General features: G+C 37.5%; 1 protein-coding gene across 11 annotated transcripts in view; it reads left to right on the top strand.

The window, feature by feature from the left end:
• The window catches only part of LOC126271923 (DNA (cytosine-5)-methyltransferase 1-like), a 212,611-nt gene extending 199,002 nt beyond the window's left edge, over positions 1 to 13,609 (top strand). For all 11 annotated transcript variants that reach the window (XM_049974328.1, XM_049974330.1, XM_049974329.1 and 8 more), the window contains 3 exons: positions 1,576 to 1,816; positions 12,374 to 12,490; positions 12,630 to 13,609. In XM_049974328.1, coding sequence (XP_049830285.1) covers positions 1,576 to 1,816; positions 12,374 to 12,490; positions 12,630 to 12,731 — 460 coding nt within the window. In that variant the 3' untranslated portion in view covers positions 12,732 to 13,609. The remainder of the gene's footprint in view (positions 1 to 1,575; positions 1,817 to 12,373; positions 12,491 to 12,629) is intronic.
• Positions 13,610 to 18,757: the final 5,148 nt, after the last annotated feature.

Here is an 18,757-nt window from a genome sequence, read left to right on the forward strand (position 1 = left end):
ACTGTGCTCACAAGAAGTTTCCAACCAAATCACTTATTGAGAAATAAAAATGCATTGCAAATACATACCATAACTGTAGATTAAAAGAGTGTTTTGTGCATAGAGAGTAACTCTTGATTTATGGAATGATATCCATTTTAATTATCAGGAGGTGCAGTTCCCAAACTGCCAATAAAAAATTGTAACACTGTGTTACAGTATTCTTTCCTTTTCCAACTAAGTTTCCTTCTTGAGATAGGTAACATTATTTGGGTGGGGTGGGTTGAACATAGGGTAGGTACAGGCTGGGGGGGGGGGTGTCTTATTTGAGGACGAAAGGAAAGATGAAGAAAAAGGCATCAGGGAGAGTAAAAGATGAAAGGAGTACTTCAGTGAACACTGTCAACTGCAGTGAAGTGGTGTTAAGAGAGAGGGATGATGTGATATACAGTGTGAATATAGATGAAGAAGAAATTAGAAATTAGGAAAATAATAGAAATAAAGTGTAATGTATGTAAAGGAAAAATTGAAAAGGAAAAGGAAATAGTACAGAAATGCACTTTTTTTGGGTTGGAGGGAGGGTGAACCAATAAAAAAGAAATAGGATAAAGCACCAATTGTAAAAGTAAAGTGATAGATAAGGGAATAGAGGTTTAGTTAAGGAGAAGGGTTGGATGAGAGAATATGTTGGAGAAAAAGTTTCATGTCAGAGTTCAGAGTGTCAGGTATGATGTGTGAGGATCTAAAAAGTTAATGCAGTATGGCAGGCATTCAAGTGCCCTGGTTTGCCGTAGAGCATCATTTACAGCATCTGCAAGCTGGACATCATCAAGACAGATAACTCGTCTGTGCGTTCTGCCAGTAGTAATACTGTTAGAAATCCAGCCCGTATATCTCTGTTAATTTGACAGTTTTCTGACCATAATTTACTTTTCTGCAATTACCCACATTAAGTCACTATTTAAAGCAAAGAAATTTGAGCTGATTCTATCAAAGTAAGACATGCAAACTACATCCAAGGTATGAAAAATAAAATTTATATTTCATGTACCCACAGTATTTACCAAAAGGAATCATGCTTCATTACTTAGAAACAAAAACAAGAGAAAATCTGCTAAAAGTAAATGGTACTTACATAAATCCCTGGCATCAGTTACCTTTCATTCATTTACTCCTTATGGTTAAAGCCTAAAAGAATTATTCTGAGAAGCATGTTTTGCCAAATTGGTACTTGGCTATATAAAGAATGTGAAGCGTAGGAACGTAACACTGTTTTACATAATGATAAATGAGAAATTTTCTTCAGAAATCTAATACGACTGTCTTGAAATCATAGAAGGAACATTACAACTCTAACAATAAAGATTGTTTGGCGATATTTTTATTACAGCACTGTAGCTAAAAGATTTTCTTGCAGGGCAACAAGTATCGAACTAGTTTAATATTTTACTCCATTATATTCTTGTATTTTATTGTGTAACATGGTTCTATCATAAGAAGAAATTGCGTCAATTTCTTCCAAAACTGTTGCATTATCTGTATGGAGGATCGAAAGATTAAATGTGTCTTCTGTGAGTCATAATTTATCTGTTTCAGGATTTACACACATCATGATAAAAAGAATGGTCGATCTTCAACTGGTGCACTGCGAGGAGTTTGTGCCTGTGCTACTGGAAAACCTTGTGATCCCATGGATAAACAAACTAACACTCTAATACCATGGTGCCTGCCTCATACAGGCAACAGACATAATCACTGGGCTGGATTGTACGGACGGCTTGAGTGGGATGGATTCTTTAGCACAACTGTAACAAATCCAGAACCAATGGGCAAACAGGTATAGTAACTTTCAGGATAGAATATCAGTTGTTTTTTTACATCAGACAATTTAAGCCATAAATATATGTGCTTTCATGTTGTGACTACAAGCATTTGGTTAACTGAATATCGTGATAACCCTGCAATAGAAACCAATCTCATTCTTCATATTCTATGAGGGTGACACAGATATTTTTTTTTTTTTTTAATCAACAAGTATCAATTTTTTTAAAAGTGGTTTCACTGTTTTTAAAAATGTTTGTCACAGCATCAATGCATTTTTACATTCAATGAAAGTAGTCCTGAAAGCAATGCAACTCTCTAGAAGCATTTCAGAAACCAAGTTTTCACAATGAGATCTCATGATAAATCTGTCAAATCTAAAGGTTGTAAATTCAACTAAATACCAAGGAATTACAATTACGAGCAACTTAAATCAGAAGGAACACATTAGAAAATGTTGTGGAGAAGGCTAACCAAAGACTGCGGTTTACTGGAAGGACCCTTAGATAATTAACAGATCTACTAAAGAGACAGCCGACACTATGCTTGTCTATCTTTTTTTAGGATACTGCTGCACGAAGTGGATTCTTACCAGATAGAATTAACGGACTACATCAGGAAAGTACAAAGAAGAGCAGCATGTTTTGTATTCGTAAAATAGAGAGGGGAGAGAGTCACTGAAATGACATACGATTTGATGCAGACATCATTAAAACAGGCATTTTTCACTGCAGCAGAATCTTCTCACAAAATTTTAATTGCTCACTTTCTCCTCTCAATGCGAAAATATTTTGTTGACACCAATCCATATAGGGAGAAATGATCATCAAAGGAAAGTAAGGGAAATCGAAGCACACACTGAAAGATGTAGACGCCCCCCCCACCCCGCGTTCTGTACGAGATTGGAATAATAGAGAATTATTGTGAAGGTGGTTCGGTGAACCCTCTGCAAGGGACTTAAGATGTGATTAGCAGAGTATCCATGTAGATATAGATAATTCTCTCTGACACATTGTTTAAATAGATCGAAATCCATTATGACCTCTCAGCTAGTACTAAGTATGGAAGGTTGTAACCTATTTCTTTGAATGGGGAGATACAGTATTGTGACTTTGAACTTATATTGGGCTCAAATGAGTCTGGATCAGTGATGTATCATTAAGGATGGTGCTTTATGTACACGTGTGAAATTCTTCACACTAGGGCCTCAACTAAGAGTGACAAAATATATCTCAGCTCATATGTGTTATACTGCGCATGTTGTTGTGGTTGTTGTTTTTGTGGTCTTCAGTCCCGAGATTGGTTTGATGCAGCTCTCCATGCTACCCTATCCTGTGCAAGTTTTATCATCTCCCAGTACTTACTGCAACCTACATCCTTCTGAATCTGCATAGTGTATTCATCTCTTGGTCTCCCTCTACGATTTTTACCCTCTACGCTGCCCTCCAATGCTGAATTTGTGATCCCTTGATGCCTCAGATCATGTCCTACCAACCAGTCCCTTCTTCTTGTCAAGTTGTCACAAACTCCTCTTCTCCCCAATTCTATTCAATACCTCCTCATTAGTTATGTGATCTACCCATCTAATCTTAAGCATTTTTCTGTAGCACCACATTTCCAAAGCTTCTATTCTCTTCTTGTCCAAACTATTTATCATCCATGTTTCACTTCCATACATGGCTACACTCCATACAAATACTTTCAGAAACGACTTCCTGACACTTAAATCTATACTTAATGTTAGCAAATTTCTCTTCTTCAGGAACGCTTTCCTTGCCATTGCCGGTCTACATTTTATATCCTCTCTACTTCGACCATGATCAGTTATTTTGCTCCCCAAATAGCAAAACTCCTTTACTACTTTAAGTGTCTCATTTCCTAATCTACTTCCCTCAGCATCACCTGACTACATTCCATTATCTTCATTTTGCTTTTGTTGATGTTCATCTTAAATCCTCCTTTCAAGACACTGTCCATTCCGTTCAACTGCTCTTCCAAGTCCTTTGCTGTCTCCGACAGAATTACAGTGCCGTCGGCGAACCTCAAATTTTTTGTTTCTTCTCCATGGATTTTAATACGTACTCCGAATTGTTCTTTTGTTTCCTTTACTGCTTGCTCAATATACAGATTGAATAACATCGGGGAGAGGCTACAACCCTGTCTTACTCCCTTCCCAACCGCTGCTTCCCTTTCATGACCCTCGACTCTTATAACTGCCATCTTGTTTCTGTACAAATTGTAAATAGCCTTTTGCTCCCTGTATTTTACCCCTGCCACCGTTAGAATTTGAAAGAGAGTATTCCAGTCACCATTGTCAAAAGCTTTCTCTAAGTCTACAAATGCTAGAAACATAAGTTTGCCTTTCTTTATTCTTTCTTCTAAGATATGTCGTAAGGTCAGTATTGCCTCACGTGTTCCAATATTTCTACGGAATCCAAACTGATCTTCCCCAAGGTTGGCTTCTACCAGTTTTTCCATTTGTCTGTAAAAAAATCGCGTTAGTATTTTGCAGCCATGACTTATTAAAATGATAGTTCGGTAATTTTCACATCCGTCAACACCTGCTTTCTTTGGGATTGGAATTATTATATTCTTCTTGAAGTCTGAGGGTATTTCGTCTGTCTTATACATCTTGCTCACCAGATGGTAGAGTTTTGTCAGGACTGGCTCTCCCAAGGCCGTCAGTAGTTCTAAAGGAATGTTGTCTACTCCGGGGGCCTTGTTTCGACTCAGCTGTTTCAGTGCTCTGTCAAACTCTTCAAGCAGTATCGTATCTCCCATTTCATCTTCATCTACATCCTCTTCCATTTCCATAATATTGTCCTCAAGTACATCGCCCTTCTATAGACCCTCTATATACTCCTTCCACCTTTCTGCTTTCCCTTCTTTGCTTAAAACTCTTCTCTCCAAAGGTTTCTTTAATTTTCCTGTAGGCAGTGTCTATCTTACCCCTAGTGAGATAAGCCTATTTGTCCTCTAGCCATCCCTGTTTAGCCATTTTGCACTTACTGTTGATCTAATTTTTGAGACATTTGTATTCTTTTTTGCCTGCTTCATTTACTGCATTTTTATATTTTCTCCTTTCGTCTATTAAATTCAATATTTCTTCTGTTACCCAAGGACTTCTACTAGCCCTCGTCTTTTTACCTACTTGTTCCTCTGCTACCTTCACTACTTCATCCCTCAAAGCTACCCATTCTTCTTCTACTGTATTTCTTTCCCCCATTCCTGTCAATTGTTCCCTTATGCTCTCCCTCAAACTCTGTACAACCTCTGGTTCTTTCAGTTTATCCAGGTCCTATCTCCTTAAATTCCCACCTTTTTGCAGTTTCTTCAGTTTTAATCTACAGTTCATAACCAATAGATTGTGGTCAGAGTCCACATCTGCTCCTGGAAATGTCTTATAATTTAAAACCTGGTTCCTAAAAATCTGTCTTACCATTATATAATCTATCTGATACCTTCTAGTATCTCCAGGATTCTTCATGTATACAACCTTCTTTCATGATTCTTGAACCAAGTGTTAGCCATGATTAAGTTATGCTCTGTGCAGAATTCTACCAGAATACTGAGCATACCAGGCTCAAATGCACTTGTGGAATGAGTGTTTTCAATGTGAGCAACAAATGGACTGATGTTAGGAACCGGCATTGACCAAAACTCATAAAATCAGAGCTTCAAATTGTAATATATCTGACATGGCTTGCAAAGACTTCATTTAGCATAATAAAGAATGACAGTAGATTCCTAGATAAAGCTAAATTAGTTTCAGTATGCCACATTGTTATGAAGCAATAGGGCTTAAGACGTACAAGTAAGTGATTTTTGATCGAAAATGACATTTAATAAATATCTAAATACACAAGTCCATATTATGAAAAGTTTAGATGCTACTGACCATATAGTGGGGATAGGGGATGCTAGTTGCAGATAGGCACAACAAAAAAGACTGTCAGAGAGTGAGCTTTCAGCCAACAAGACCTTTGTCGAAAATAGCCCCCCCCCCCCCCCCCCCCCCCACACACACACACACACACACACACACACACACACACACACACACACACACACACACACGACCAGTCTCTGGCTGATGGGGGGCCTTAATAGCCAAAGACTGTGGTTGTATGAGCGAGAGGTGTGTGTGTGTGTGTGTGTGTGTGTGTGTGTGTGTGTGTGTGTGTCCTTCCAGCGGAAGTCGTGTTGGCCAAAAACTCACTTTCTGACAGTCATTTTGATGTGGCTATCTGCAACTCAGCATCTCCACCACATGGTGACTAGCAACTAATTTTTTTCCCAATATTGTTACAGTCCATCCTGAATCTTCCATTGGTTGATTTTGTATGAATGCATAAGTCATTAAACAATATGTTCATGAAAAATCTTTTGTTTTGTCTGTGAAGAAAGTGGCAACAATACTACGTGTTACAGATAGTGGTCAGTTTATAAGCTCTCATGTTGGCTCATAATCTGGGTCTACAAGGAGAGGTTCCCAGAGGTGGGATTGACCTTGAAACAATCTGTACTGTGGTGTAAATCAAGATGCCTAGCGTCACATGCTGCATGCATGCATTCATTAAAAAGTGGGCTCTCATTTACAAGTTACTCTAGTGCTTTAGAAATAATAGTGCCTAGGGCAAATGAGGCCACCATTTCAAAATAATAATAAATTTTTTAAAAAATATTATTGTGACCACTAAACATTGCGGAATTCACCCAGAAAATATAAAATTTTTCTTAGATGGTCAAGCAACCAGTGCTGGACCACTTGGTATGGATTGACCCTTCAGTTAAAGATTTAAATGTTTTTATTTCTACTTTGTTGCATCGTTTTAATAATTATCTGCTCTCTTTTCTCCCCCTCATTCTTTTCTTTATTTGGAATCTTTGTGGGTGTGTTTTAATTCTTTTTATTTATCTGTTATAATATTTAAATGTTCAAAAATGCATCTCTGTAAATTAAAAACAGTAAACAAAATCACATATTTATATTGGCTGTGCAGTGGTGACTTTTTTTTCTTTCATTACAAGACCTACTTCTTTTTAAATTGTAATCATCGTACAAACATTTAAAACATAAATTCTTGTTGCACTGAGGAGGACATAATGAAAATGAATATTTATACAAAAGTGGTGATTATACGTTTAAAAACTCAGACAAAATGAGGAATAGAAACAAAGAATGCAGTAGTTGGTTAAAAATATAAGATAATGACATGGAAGAAATGAGAACTCAAAGTTAATACGTAAAAATAATTCATGTCACATGGACGAAGATACATAAGAGTTTGGGGGGGGGGGGGGAGGGGTAAAAAAGTCAGTTCAATGATTATGCTACAAAGGTTTAATGTTTAGATATAAAAATTGTATTTACACTAATTAATCAAATAAAAACAATGACCAAAGTCTATTCAATAATGATTTGAATCCACAAGCTTGTACAGGTCAGGAATTCATCTTAGCCACTATGCTACACCACCAATCTACATAAAACTCTTTATTTTTAATTCTACAGACCAGTGTTTGTCAAATTTGCAAATTTGCAGCACATGAGTCACAAGCTTCCTGTTAAGTAGCAAGCAAAAGTACTTCCAGGAATTGTGATACTTTAGGATGTGCATAATTTTGATTGACATTGATGAATTCAGCCATGTGCCCAGTAAAGTTGGTTGCTTACATCAGGGACTGAGGGGTAAGAAGCATAGCACTGAGGGGTTAGAGGATGCGAGAGGAGGATTGTTTTATTGTTTGACTTCCGTTACTAATTTCACACAGGTGTGCCCAACTCATACTGATCAGCTGCTATGGTATAAAATTTCATGTGGAGGTAACTTGGATTCATGAATGTGTGTAGCAGAAAGGGTTGTCTTCAAATGTGATACATACTTGTAACAATCAACATTAAATTAAGTAAGAAACTATAAGGAAACTGGCACTTAAATCATTTGTCAAAGTTTTGTGATGGTGTCGCAAATTCAGTAGTGCATTTAAAAATAAATTGGGTAGATTCTACTGCCTTTTAAACTGTACCAGCAACATATGTAGCAAACTATTTGCATGAGATGCTGCTTGTTGGATAGAATGTATATGAAGGCCTTATTTAAATAATGGTACACCTCCAATTTCGTTCATTTTGAGGTGCTAATTCTTAAAAATAATTGAGTGATGTCAATAGAAAGGAATGATAATCTCTTGCAACAAGCAGTGGACTGCACTATTTCAGGTAACTCAGTCAAATTTCAGTGATAATATAGCTTAGAAACATTAAAAATCACCTTAGACTCCATGCAGTACAAAGTAGGTGGAAAAAGTATGGTGTAGTCTGATAAATTGTGCCACCAACTTTGTATACAGTGTGATTCAGGAGGCATGTCACGTAATTTGTCAGGTGATTCTACATGTCAAAATAAGCCAAAAAAGTCCGATGAACAGGCCCCAATTTTTGATTGTTATGGAACTGAAGCGGGTTGAAGACTACCCACATCCTTGAATGAATATGAAGACAAGTGTGAATATTTCTTGCTGAAATGCCATGTAGCCATTCTGCAAGAGGTGTGGGGGCTGTCCAATAGTTGGCAGCCCTGTGATGCTGCATCAAGGCAACAGCTGTGAGCGACCCAGTGTGCAGTCGTAAGGCCATGTGAGTGTCGTGCTTGAGTGTTATTTAATTGAGCAAGACCATTGTGTCTGTGAATACCACTTGCCACAAATGTTCACCTGTGCAGAATATGCAGACCTGTTGCTTGTGTATGGGCACTTAAATGACATTGCCCAAGCAGCTGAGGCAGAATACCAGAGGTGTTTCCTGAAGGATGGACCCCTGTGTCAGGGTATTTCCCAAGGTTTTCCAAACATTACATGAATCCGGAACACCACCCAGTGTACACTTAACATCAGAAGGTGAGGCAGTCCAGTCAGCTGAGGAAAGAGAAGACATTATTGCAGTGGTACAACGGAGTCCCACCACCATGGCATGTTAGTTGTCAGCTCGATAGTCCACATAAGCGAATGTGGCATATGTTACATTCTGAGGGCTTGCACCCATTCCTTGTGCATCCAAGTAAACAGAGTTTTGTGAATGGTTGCCTGTACACAGAGATGTTGTGCAATACACTTTATTTACATATGAGACTACATCTACACGCAGTGGTATCATGAATACCTGCAGCTTCCATACATGACACTAGGGAAACAATTATCCAAGTTAGGGTCTCAGTGAACGTCTGGTGTGGTGTGATAGATGACCTAGCGATAGGGCTTGTCTTCCTACAGATCACAGGACAGCTGCAGTAAAAACACATTTCCCGTTAGAAGACCTAACTGTACTTTTGAAAGACATAACCTTAGAGCAACGATGATGAATTTGCATACAACATTATGGATCAACAGTTCATTGTACCAGGCAGGTATTTCAGTATCTGAAAAACACATTTCCTGAATGGTGGTTTTGCCGTGTTGGACCCATTAGCTGGCCTGTGAGATCACCCAACCAAACCTCATGAGGCTTCTGTTTAAGGAGCTGGTTGAAGGGAGTTGTGTATGCTATAAAGGTGGATATATGTGAAGAACTTGTCACTATCATCTTCAAAGCTGTTGCCCACATTAAAGCCAGCTGAAATTATGTTCTGTGTGTAACACAACACACCCTCCAACCCGTTGACAAGTGCATTAGATGGGTGGGTGGGTGCCTTTTGAACACCTGACCACCACAGCACCTACACAGCATTTCTGTAAGTAACATTCATACTCGTTGTTTTTATAATCGTTCAGGGATGTGTGTAGTTTTCAACCTACTCCATTTCTGTAATGATCAAAAATTGGACACATGTTCAATAATACTTTTTCAGTTTATTTTCATATGCAGAATCACCTCACAAATTATGTGACATTCCTCCTGACTCCCCTTGTTTATGTTGTACCATTATACTTTAAAGAAATGTTCACCATACAAGTCTTAACAATGGATTTGACTGCCTCCGCACACTACTCAAAGCTGCAGCCATTAGACATTACATCTGTTAAGCCACATGCAGTGTATTACAACCAAGCAACTGACAAATGGCTTCACACAATCTCTGGCAGGATTAGTCGGGCGAGGATTGCTCAGCTATTAAACGTGTCACACAAAATGGCTGCAACCATACAAAACACTATCAGCGGCTTTTCCAAATTGGGATCTGGTCATTGGAACCACATATCTCTTGGGATTTGGACATCTTGGCAGCTAAATTCGGTCCATAATCAGAAGCTATAAATGACAAAGAAGAACTGATTTAACAGACAAGCCAAAACTCCCAGTAAAATCAAGACAAATTCATGGAAATTGTACACTCTAGACTCCTTCACGTCTCACAAAATATTTAGTAGGAGTGTGTTAAAATTAAAATGGAGAAGTGTGTAGTGAAATGGGACATGGTTGCAAGGAATAGGGGTTACAGAAAAACAAAAGTACTTGACAGTTCTGTTATGATGCAAAAATTAGCTTCACCCAGCCATCTCAGTTAGACAAAGGAGCATCTTAAGTAGGCCTAGGTGTAGCCAAAAATCCATAGCCTTTCTGTAGGAAACCACAAGAGAATAGAGAAGGAAATTCTCATTGTTAGTAGTAATAGTAGTGTGTAGGCCAGTTACAGGAAGAATCAGGTAACATGTACATGGACACAAAGGTAGTCAAGTGTATTTGGTTATTACATTTTGTGAAGATGCAGAATAGAATGATCACACAGGCTCTATCGTAGGGAAAACAGGTGGCAGACTTCACTGTACCTCTAGAACACTGAAAAAGTGCAATCAACCAACAGAGTAGAGTGCTTACAGATCACATGTATGTCCTATCATAGAATATCGCTCAAGTGTATGGATTGTATGGATCCCTACTAAGGTCAGCACAAGTAGTTTCAAGGTTGCTTGACTCACAGGAGAGTGTCATGCAAATGCTGAGAAACCTGAATTGGCAAACTCTTTGAAGACAGATGTCAACTATCCTGCCTGCAAAGGAAGTTTTAAAAACTAGTATTGTGAAGAGCCTAAAAATATTGGTCAACCCTCTCTGCAGCTCCTATAAGGAACACAAAGATAAGATGAGACTGGAGTGTGCACGGAGGCTTGTAAGTAAAGAATAGTTCTTCCGATACGAATGGAATGGGAAGAATCCCTAATATTTGGCACAGTGATCAGTAACCTCTGTCATGCATTTCGACAGGGATTTGAAGAGTATTGGTAAAGATGTAAATTGGTTGTTGCAATTTATATTTGTTAGAGGAAAAAAATTACATTGTCATCAGCAAAATAAAGATGGTGTAGATGTGTTTGCATAACGCACCTTCCTTATTTGTTTAATCTTTTAGGGATCTGAATACAACCACTAAGGATGCTAAGAGTGGTTTTGCTGTTGGAGAATCTTCTTACGTGACGTCTGCATAGACTTACATATTACTCAGTCCATTAACTTGTGATGAATCAATGTCTTTTTTTCTCAGGGGTTGTTACTGGAGCAGATAGGACAAATTCGTGCTTAGAAATTACTCATCTGCTCCAACTGTCTGAACACACTTAAATCTATGCAACATATGCACCCAGCCAACAGATGTGACCAAAACCTCCAGGAAAGCCATCTCTTCCTATAAAAGCTGGAGAAAATGATGTCAGTTTGCTAGGTTCTTGGGTGCATAGGTATACAGACAAATTTTGAATGTGACAGCCAAGGAAGCATGCACTCAAATTTCCATGAGACATTGTTCTGTCACATCTCTGCCTATGTTATATCCTTGATATAAGGGTCAGGTCATCTGTTGGTGGGAAGGAGAGTGGGTTAACAGCTATGGCCAATAAGCTGTGAGTGGTAAAATCAACTTCTTGTGAGATACCTACTTCTGTAAATGGAGGCAATAAGTCCTCATTAGAGTATGGACAGGTGGCTCAAGGCTCCTTGGTCCAATGAAAGGACCCTCCAGTGTATGATGCATATATGAGTAGATTTCTGTATGCCATATTTTAATTGAAAGTATTTTCTGTTCAGAAAAGATGACAGAGGCCAGTTTGCTAGCTGATCTGTCCTCTACTTTTGCAGACAATGATGGTAAAGTAGTTTAACTTTAAAGTTTTTGTGTGTAACTGACTTACTCCTTAAATTTTCAGGGAGAAAGTTTAATGTGTTATCAGGGTGATTGCCTCATGGTCTTTCCATCCCTCCCTTTTTTGTGGGCCATCATGCAATCACATTTAATTGAATTGTAATTTTGCACTTAATTCCATAGTTTAATTATGATTAAATCAATGCTCTAATTTGTAATTTTGTTCATCTCTTACAAATAGTCCATTATGTTGTTTTTGCTTCTAAATCGTTTATCTGATTAAAATCCACTGTTTCCTCTGTGCGGTTGGTGGTCATTGTGAAAATCCTGTGCATTACAGAGAGCAGGCTGATAGGTCTGTAGTTTTGTATGTCTTACTTGTCTCATTTCTTGTGAAGTAAAACAGTTACAACATAGTTTCTGTTACAATAAATTGTCTTTCCAAAGAATGCAACGACTTAAGTTCTTAAAAAATGTTTAATGTTTTTGCTTGTCTACAGGGACGTGTTCTTCACCCGGAACAAACAAGGGTTGTCAGTGTTAGAGAATGTGCAAGATCACAAGGATTTCCTGACACTTACCGGTTCTTTGGTTCAATAACAGAGAAACATCGCCAGGTAAATATATAAAGGAGTCATCCTCTTTTGTGATAATCTATCTTATATAATTTCTGACAACTGAAGGTTTCTTATTCATTAAATTTATAACTCTTGTAATGTGAATGAAATGAGTAATTCAGTTATGTGGCTGTTTCAGATTGGCAATGCAGTTCCACCTCCAATGGGTGCTGCACTAGGTTTTGAAATACGGAAAAGTGTATCAGCGAGTGAACAAAAACAATTGAATGAGAAAATGTAGTGAAATTTCTTTGTTGTGTAGATTTCATAAATTTGAGTGATATGAACCTTGTTGTTGTATTTTAGCATGTGATTTTAGAGATGTGTTTTAAGACCTTAACTCATCAATGCTGTTGTTGATCTTAAAATATTTCTCTTGTGATGTATGTAAACTTGAAAGTAGACTGTCATTTTCTTTTATGATGAGTTATTTTTAAAAAAAATGAGCTAATGAAAGACATTGAGTAATTGTTGGCAAATATACATAAATGTTTTAAGTATGTAAAGTAACTTCTACCTCTACAATCTGAGTCATTGTGGTTTAAAAAAAAAAAAAAAAAAAGGATTCATATATATTTATGTATTAAAGATCTCATTATTCAACTCTGGTTTCTGAATTACAGTACATAATTTCCAAAATACAGCAAAAGAAAGCTAGGTGGTGTGGCATTTCTGGTACCCAACACACATTCTAAAAGGAGTTGGGTTCATGCCTTGTTAGGGCTTCCTGATATAGGGTTCCCGTGTCTTTTCTAAATTGATATGGTGAATCCTGGGATGGTTAAAAAAACCACTATTGATTTCGTGCACCATTCTTGGGCAATCTGTATTTTCTGTCTCTAATAACCTCACCTTCGACAGGGCCTTAAACTCCAATCTTCCTTGCTTTAAAATTCTGTGTGGCATCACATTTTACAAGTGTTTATGGCTTATTGTACAGAAAATCTATGAATGTTGTATCACAACACTGAAAACTGTTGCATGGGCCAATGGACCTTTGTAATGACTACTATTTTATATTTTATTCATGAGTTTTTGATATATGAAAATGAAAATGGCAAATACCAGTTAAATAATCCATGTCTGTTCCACTGTACCCACATTAAAGTTGATGCTTGCAATCCACATTAATATTATATTTTTGAGGCTATGTTGCTACTTTTCAATTACTGTACTTACCTGACTGTAATTCATCATTCAAAAAATACGGGGTCATCTCAGACTCACAGATGCAACTATTGCTGCTGAGGTAAACATTTTTATGTTTTACATTTTACAGATAAAGGTTCACCTTGAGATCACACACAGATTTAATGTGGAGAGTTCTGAAGAGTTGGAGGGGGAACAGTGACACCAATTTCGTCAAACAGTTGAATGGTTGTGAGGAGGATAGTAGTAAATGGGCAGCAAAATCTGGTACTAACGATGTAAACTGTGTACCTTGACTCTTTACGGACATTTACCTCATTTAATCTTGGTTTGTCTGAATCCATTCGTAGTCTGAATTCCATTGATTTTAAAATTGTACAGATATTCAACAATAATAGATGTTACTGGCAGGCAAATTAAGGCTAACAAAAATATGTTTGCTCAGAACAGTTTAAATACAGCACAACAAGAGAAACAGGAGCTTTAACAATGGCCCTAAACCTGCTACTATTGTACAACACAGTTTTCAAGGTTTGCTACGGTGTTAATCTAAAATGGTAAGATTTCTGTCGATTCAGCTGTAGGAAGCCAAGAGAACAACCTATTGTTATCATTCAGTTTACTTATATCATCAGCGCTGTAAGAACTGTAAATTGTATGACTCGATAATGGATGGAAGTTACAGCAATTGCTGTTGACCTAAAAATTCAAAGTTTACAGTTGGTTCACAGTGACAGTATAACACTAATTTTAAGTAATTGGTGATTCTTAAGCGAGAGTTCACAAACAACTGTACAGCAGAAAGAAAATTTGAGGTCACAGAAACAAATTTTTTTGGTGGTTGCAGATAAAGAATAAATTAGACTCCAGTTCTACACATCAAACTTTCAGGGGACTGACTCAAGGAACGTTAAACAATTTGCAGTAAGTTGCTCATTGAGTGCAAGATAAACGGAATGAAGTGTTCCTGATGTTTATAAAATTATCATAAAAGAGCAATTTTCCAATTGCATGCAACGTAAAATTCAAAGGAAGTACCGGCTAAAGTGTGAGGATGGTGAAGAGAATGGTGCTTAAGTGACGATGCAGAGCAATGATAGCTTATCAATTTGGCACAGTATTTGATGAATACTACTCCATTGTTCTGTAATCAATCAAGGAAACGCCACAACTATTTACTATATCATATGGGCAATGCCAGTCAGATGCCCTTTTACTTTAATATGGCGTCAAATGTTGCAGTCGACATGCAGGGCATTAAGAGTTCCTGCAAGAAATTCTGGCAAAGTAAAGGCCAGAATATGTTAGATGTGCCAGTAAATGGAAGGGATCTCCTCCCTTATGTAATTCTTCATGGGAAAACAGTAACGAAAGAAAATGCCTGCAAACTTGTCTTCAGATGCCAGGAAAAGGGATGGATGACAAATGACTTGAAGCTAAATTGGTTGCAGTGTGCTTGGAACACAAATCCAGGCTTGTTGCTTGAAAGAAGGAGAATGTTGGTTTTTCAGGGGACACTTGACTCAGCTAGTTAATGGATATGATACCAAATAACAACACAGATTCAGAAATGATTCCTTGCAGGACGTCACAACTTCAAGTAATGGATGTTTTAACAGACCTCTTAAGGCTCACTTATGATGTGTTTACAGTGACTGGCTTCTTGAAGAAGACCATGCCCATGCTCCAAAGGGGAAAGATAAATAAAAAATCTCAGTACCTTTGTGGGACCAGTGGATCTTTACTGCCATGGCAGAATCTCAGGTGAATCTTATCATGGAAGGCTCTAAAAAATGCTGCAGCATATCCAGTGCTATTGAAGATGACATACTATGGAAGTAATGCCAAGAAGGAAGAAATGTCTGTAGGTTCACAAATGCAGATGGCGATACTGGTGATGGTGAATAATGGTGTTACCACAGTCCTGTGTTGGCTAGTAAGCAGAAAAGGAACTGAAAATAAAAAGTAATGAAAACATTTTCTTTTTGTTCATTATATTGCACCTTGTATTATCAAAAAGTAGAAAATCAATAAATAGACTAGGTGTAATGTTAATTTTTTAGGCAGACACTTTAAAATCTAGCCATCTCAAGTTCTGTTCCTCCTCCACCCGATTTATCCATTGATTATGTTATCCGAAATGATTCCCTTCTTGTAGGTAATACTACGTCCTCTAAAATCTGTACATGACTGATTGTGATGTATTATAGCTCTTTTCCTGTCATTGAGAAACTATCTTAGACGTATTTCTGTTAAACTGTATGAATATTGTTGTTGATTATTAACAGGTTATTTGTCATTTGCCCCTAAGCCCATTCTGTACATGTATTTTCACATCTTCTAATATAACTGTGTCATAGCTTCCATTTGAGACACTATATTTATCTATTTTGTAATAATTTTTCCATTGCTTATTTATCAACACTTAATTTGAAACACAGAAGAAAATATAGTAACAGAACAAAGACCATGACAGCTTCTGTTCAAAAATTTTTAATACTATTTTCTTTGTGTATTGGTATTCATCTCTGTTTGTTTATTGTAATTCAGTAATTCAGTAATTTACACATTGATGGCTACCTCACGTACCTATTCCTTCTCTGTTGCAATAGTGAAGGGAACAGTGAGTTTTTAACATATCTTGTTTCAGATGTTATTACATTGCAAATTCTGAATAATGAGCATTAATTTCATGTCCCTGCCCCTTCAATAATTTCATGACTGGCTGACGCTAGGGAAAAACATAAGCTGCAACCAAAGAATATGCTAAAATTTGCACAAACGTTAGATTTCATCACTCTCTCCATTAGGAGGGGAGGGGGAGTGTGATCATTGAAATATTTAGTTTTGTTCCAGTAAATACGTTATTGCCAAAAAGAAATTACACATTTTATAGAATATAAATGTAGGCAAACAAGAGCTATTAACTCAGAGAAGGTGCTATAAAAATTTGTTAAACAAACTTTAGGACTTAAGTTATATTACACCATTCTTGTCAGTTGACTTACAACTAAGAATTTTGCTGGTAATATCTGCTCAACATTTATGCTACTTTTAGTCTTTTATTTCTTTGTTTGTTACTAGTTTTGGGGGTCACAGCTCCACTGTCGAGCATGCATCCCCGTTCGTGTCTTCGAAGCTGTCGTGGCAATCTGGCATTATCGCTACCCACAGTTAGGCATAAACTGACATTTTTCAGTTCCAAAATTATATCTTAGGTGACTTGAAGAAGAATGATCTCTTGAGGATATGGCTGCGATCCCAAAATTATTAGCAGACAAAGAAATAAAGGAAGAAATGTAAGAAAGAGTATCCCTGGTGCAGGTCAATACATAAAATTCTGCTAATAAGCTAAGGGAGCAGGTGATCTAAAATTGTAATAATTATACTGGCACACACTGTTTTATAGTATATGCTCCACAAAATGCAGGGCAGTTCATAATCAATGCAATTTACTGCTTCTATCTTGTTTAATGGCAGTGTTTTGTCTGGCATGGCATATTTTGGCAGCAAGCATTCATAATCGCACTTTATTTTGTAAGTAATATAGGAGTTAAAGAGGCCACCCACTAAATAGGAGACACATTAGATTTGTCGACAGGTATAAGCAAAAGAGAATTCTCCTCTCTCTCTCTCTCTCTCTCTCTCTCTCTCTCTCTCTCTCTCTCTCTCTCTCTCTGCACGCGCCGCTCGCACACACACACACACACACACACACACACACACACACACACACAAACCAACCTATATGCCTAAATTGTGTTGGCACTGGCAACACACACAATTCTGGCAGTTAAGCAGGTGAACTGGGATGGGTAGGGGGGGGAGACTGACTGAATGAAACATGTTCGGCTGTCAAGAGAGTAAAGCTTGACGCCTTCAGTGACTACCATAGCAGAATATTTTCAAATGATCTTTAACAAAACCCAAAAAAATTTTGGTCATCAACGTTAGTATCTAGTCCCTAGTGAATGAGACAGGAACTGAAATAAGGGGACAAAGCAAACACTTAATTCTGTTTTCAGATGTTCCTCCACAAAGGAAAACCCAGGATAACTGTCCCAATTTAATCCTTGTGTCTCTGAAAAGATGAATGAAATAAGAATTAGTGTCAGTGGTATTGAGAAACAGCTGAAATCATTAAATTTGAACAAGGCCTGGTGGAATCCCTATCAGATTCTATATTGAATTGTAACTATAATCTATCGTAGATCCCTCAGAGAAGAAACCATGCCCAAAAGTTGGAAGAAAACAGATGTGACACCTGTCTACCAGAAGGGTAGTAGAAGTAATCCACAAAACTACCATCCGTTATCCTCTGTTTGTTGCAGAATCTTGGAACACATTCTGGGCTCAAACATAATGAGGGATTTTGAACAGAGTGACCTCCTCTGTGCCAACCAGCAGGGATTCTGAAAACATTGATCATGTGAAAACTAAATCGCACTTTTCTTACATGACATACTGAAAACTTTGGATCAAGGCAGTCAGGTAGATGCAGTATTTCTTGATTTTCGAAAAGCGTTTGACTCCATACCTCACCTACACTTATTGTCAAATGTACCATCATCTGGGGTACCGAGTAAATTTTGTGACTGGATTGAGGATTTTCTGGTAGGGAGGACACAGTATTGGATGGATAGTCTTCATTAGATGTAGAAGTAACTTGAGGTTTGCTGCAGGGATCCATATTTTGGATAATTGCTGTTTAAAGTTGTATATTAATAACCTTGCGGGACAATATTAATAGTAACTTCAGACTATTTGCAGATGATGCAGTTATCTATAATGATGTACTGTCTCATAGAAGCTGCAGAAATACTCAGTCAGATCTTGATAAGATTTCAGAGTGGTGCAAAGATTGGCAACTTGCTTTAAATGTTCAGAAATGTAAAATTATAGAATCCTATGATTGTAATATCAAGGAGTTACTGTTGGAAACGGCCAAGTGTAACACCTGACCTGAGTGTAACACTTCGAAGTGATATGAAATACAGTGATCTCATAAGCTCAGGGTAAAGCAGGTGGTAGGCATTGGTTTATTGGTAGAATACTGGGAAAGTGCAACAAGTCTACAAAGTAGATTGCTTACAAATCACTCTTGTGACCCATTCTAGA

Source organism: Schistocerca gregaria, chromosome 5, assembly GCF_023897955.1.
Source record: "Schistocerca gregaria isolate iqSchGreg1 chromosome 5, iqSchGreg1.2, whole genome shotgun sequence".
In the NCBI taxonomy this organism is placed as follows: Eukaryota; Metazoa; Arthropoda; class Insecta; order Orthoptera; family Acrididae; genus Schistocerca; species Schistocerca gregaria.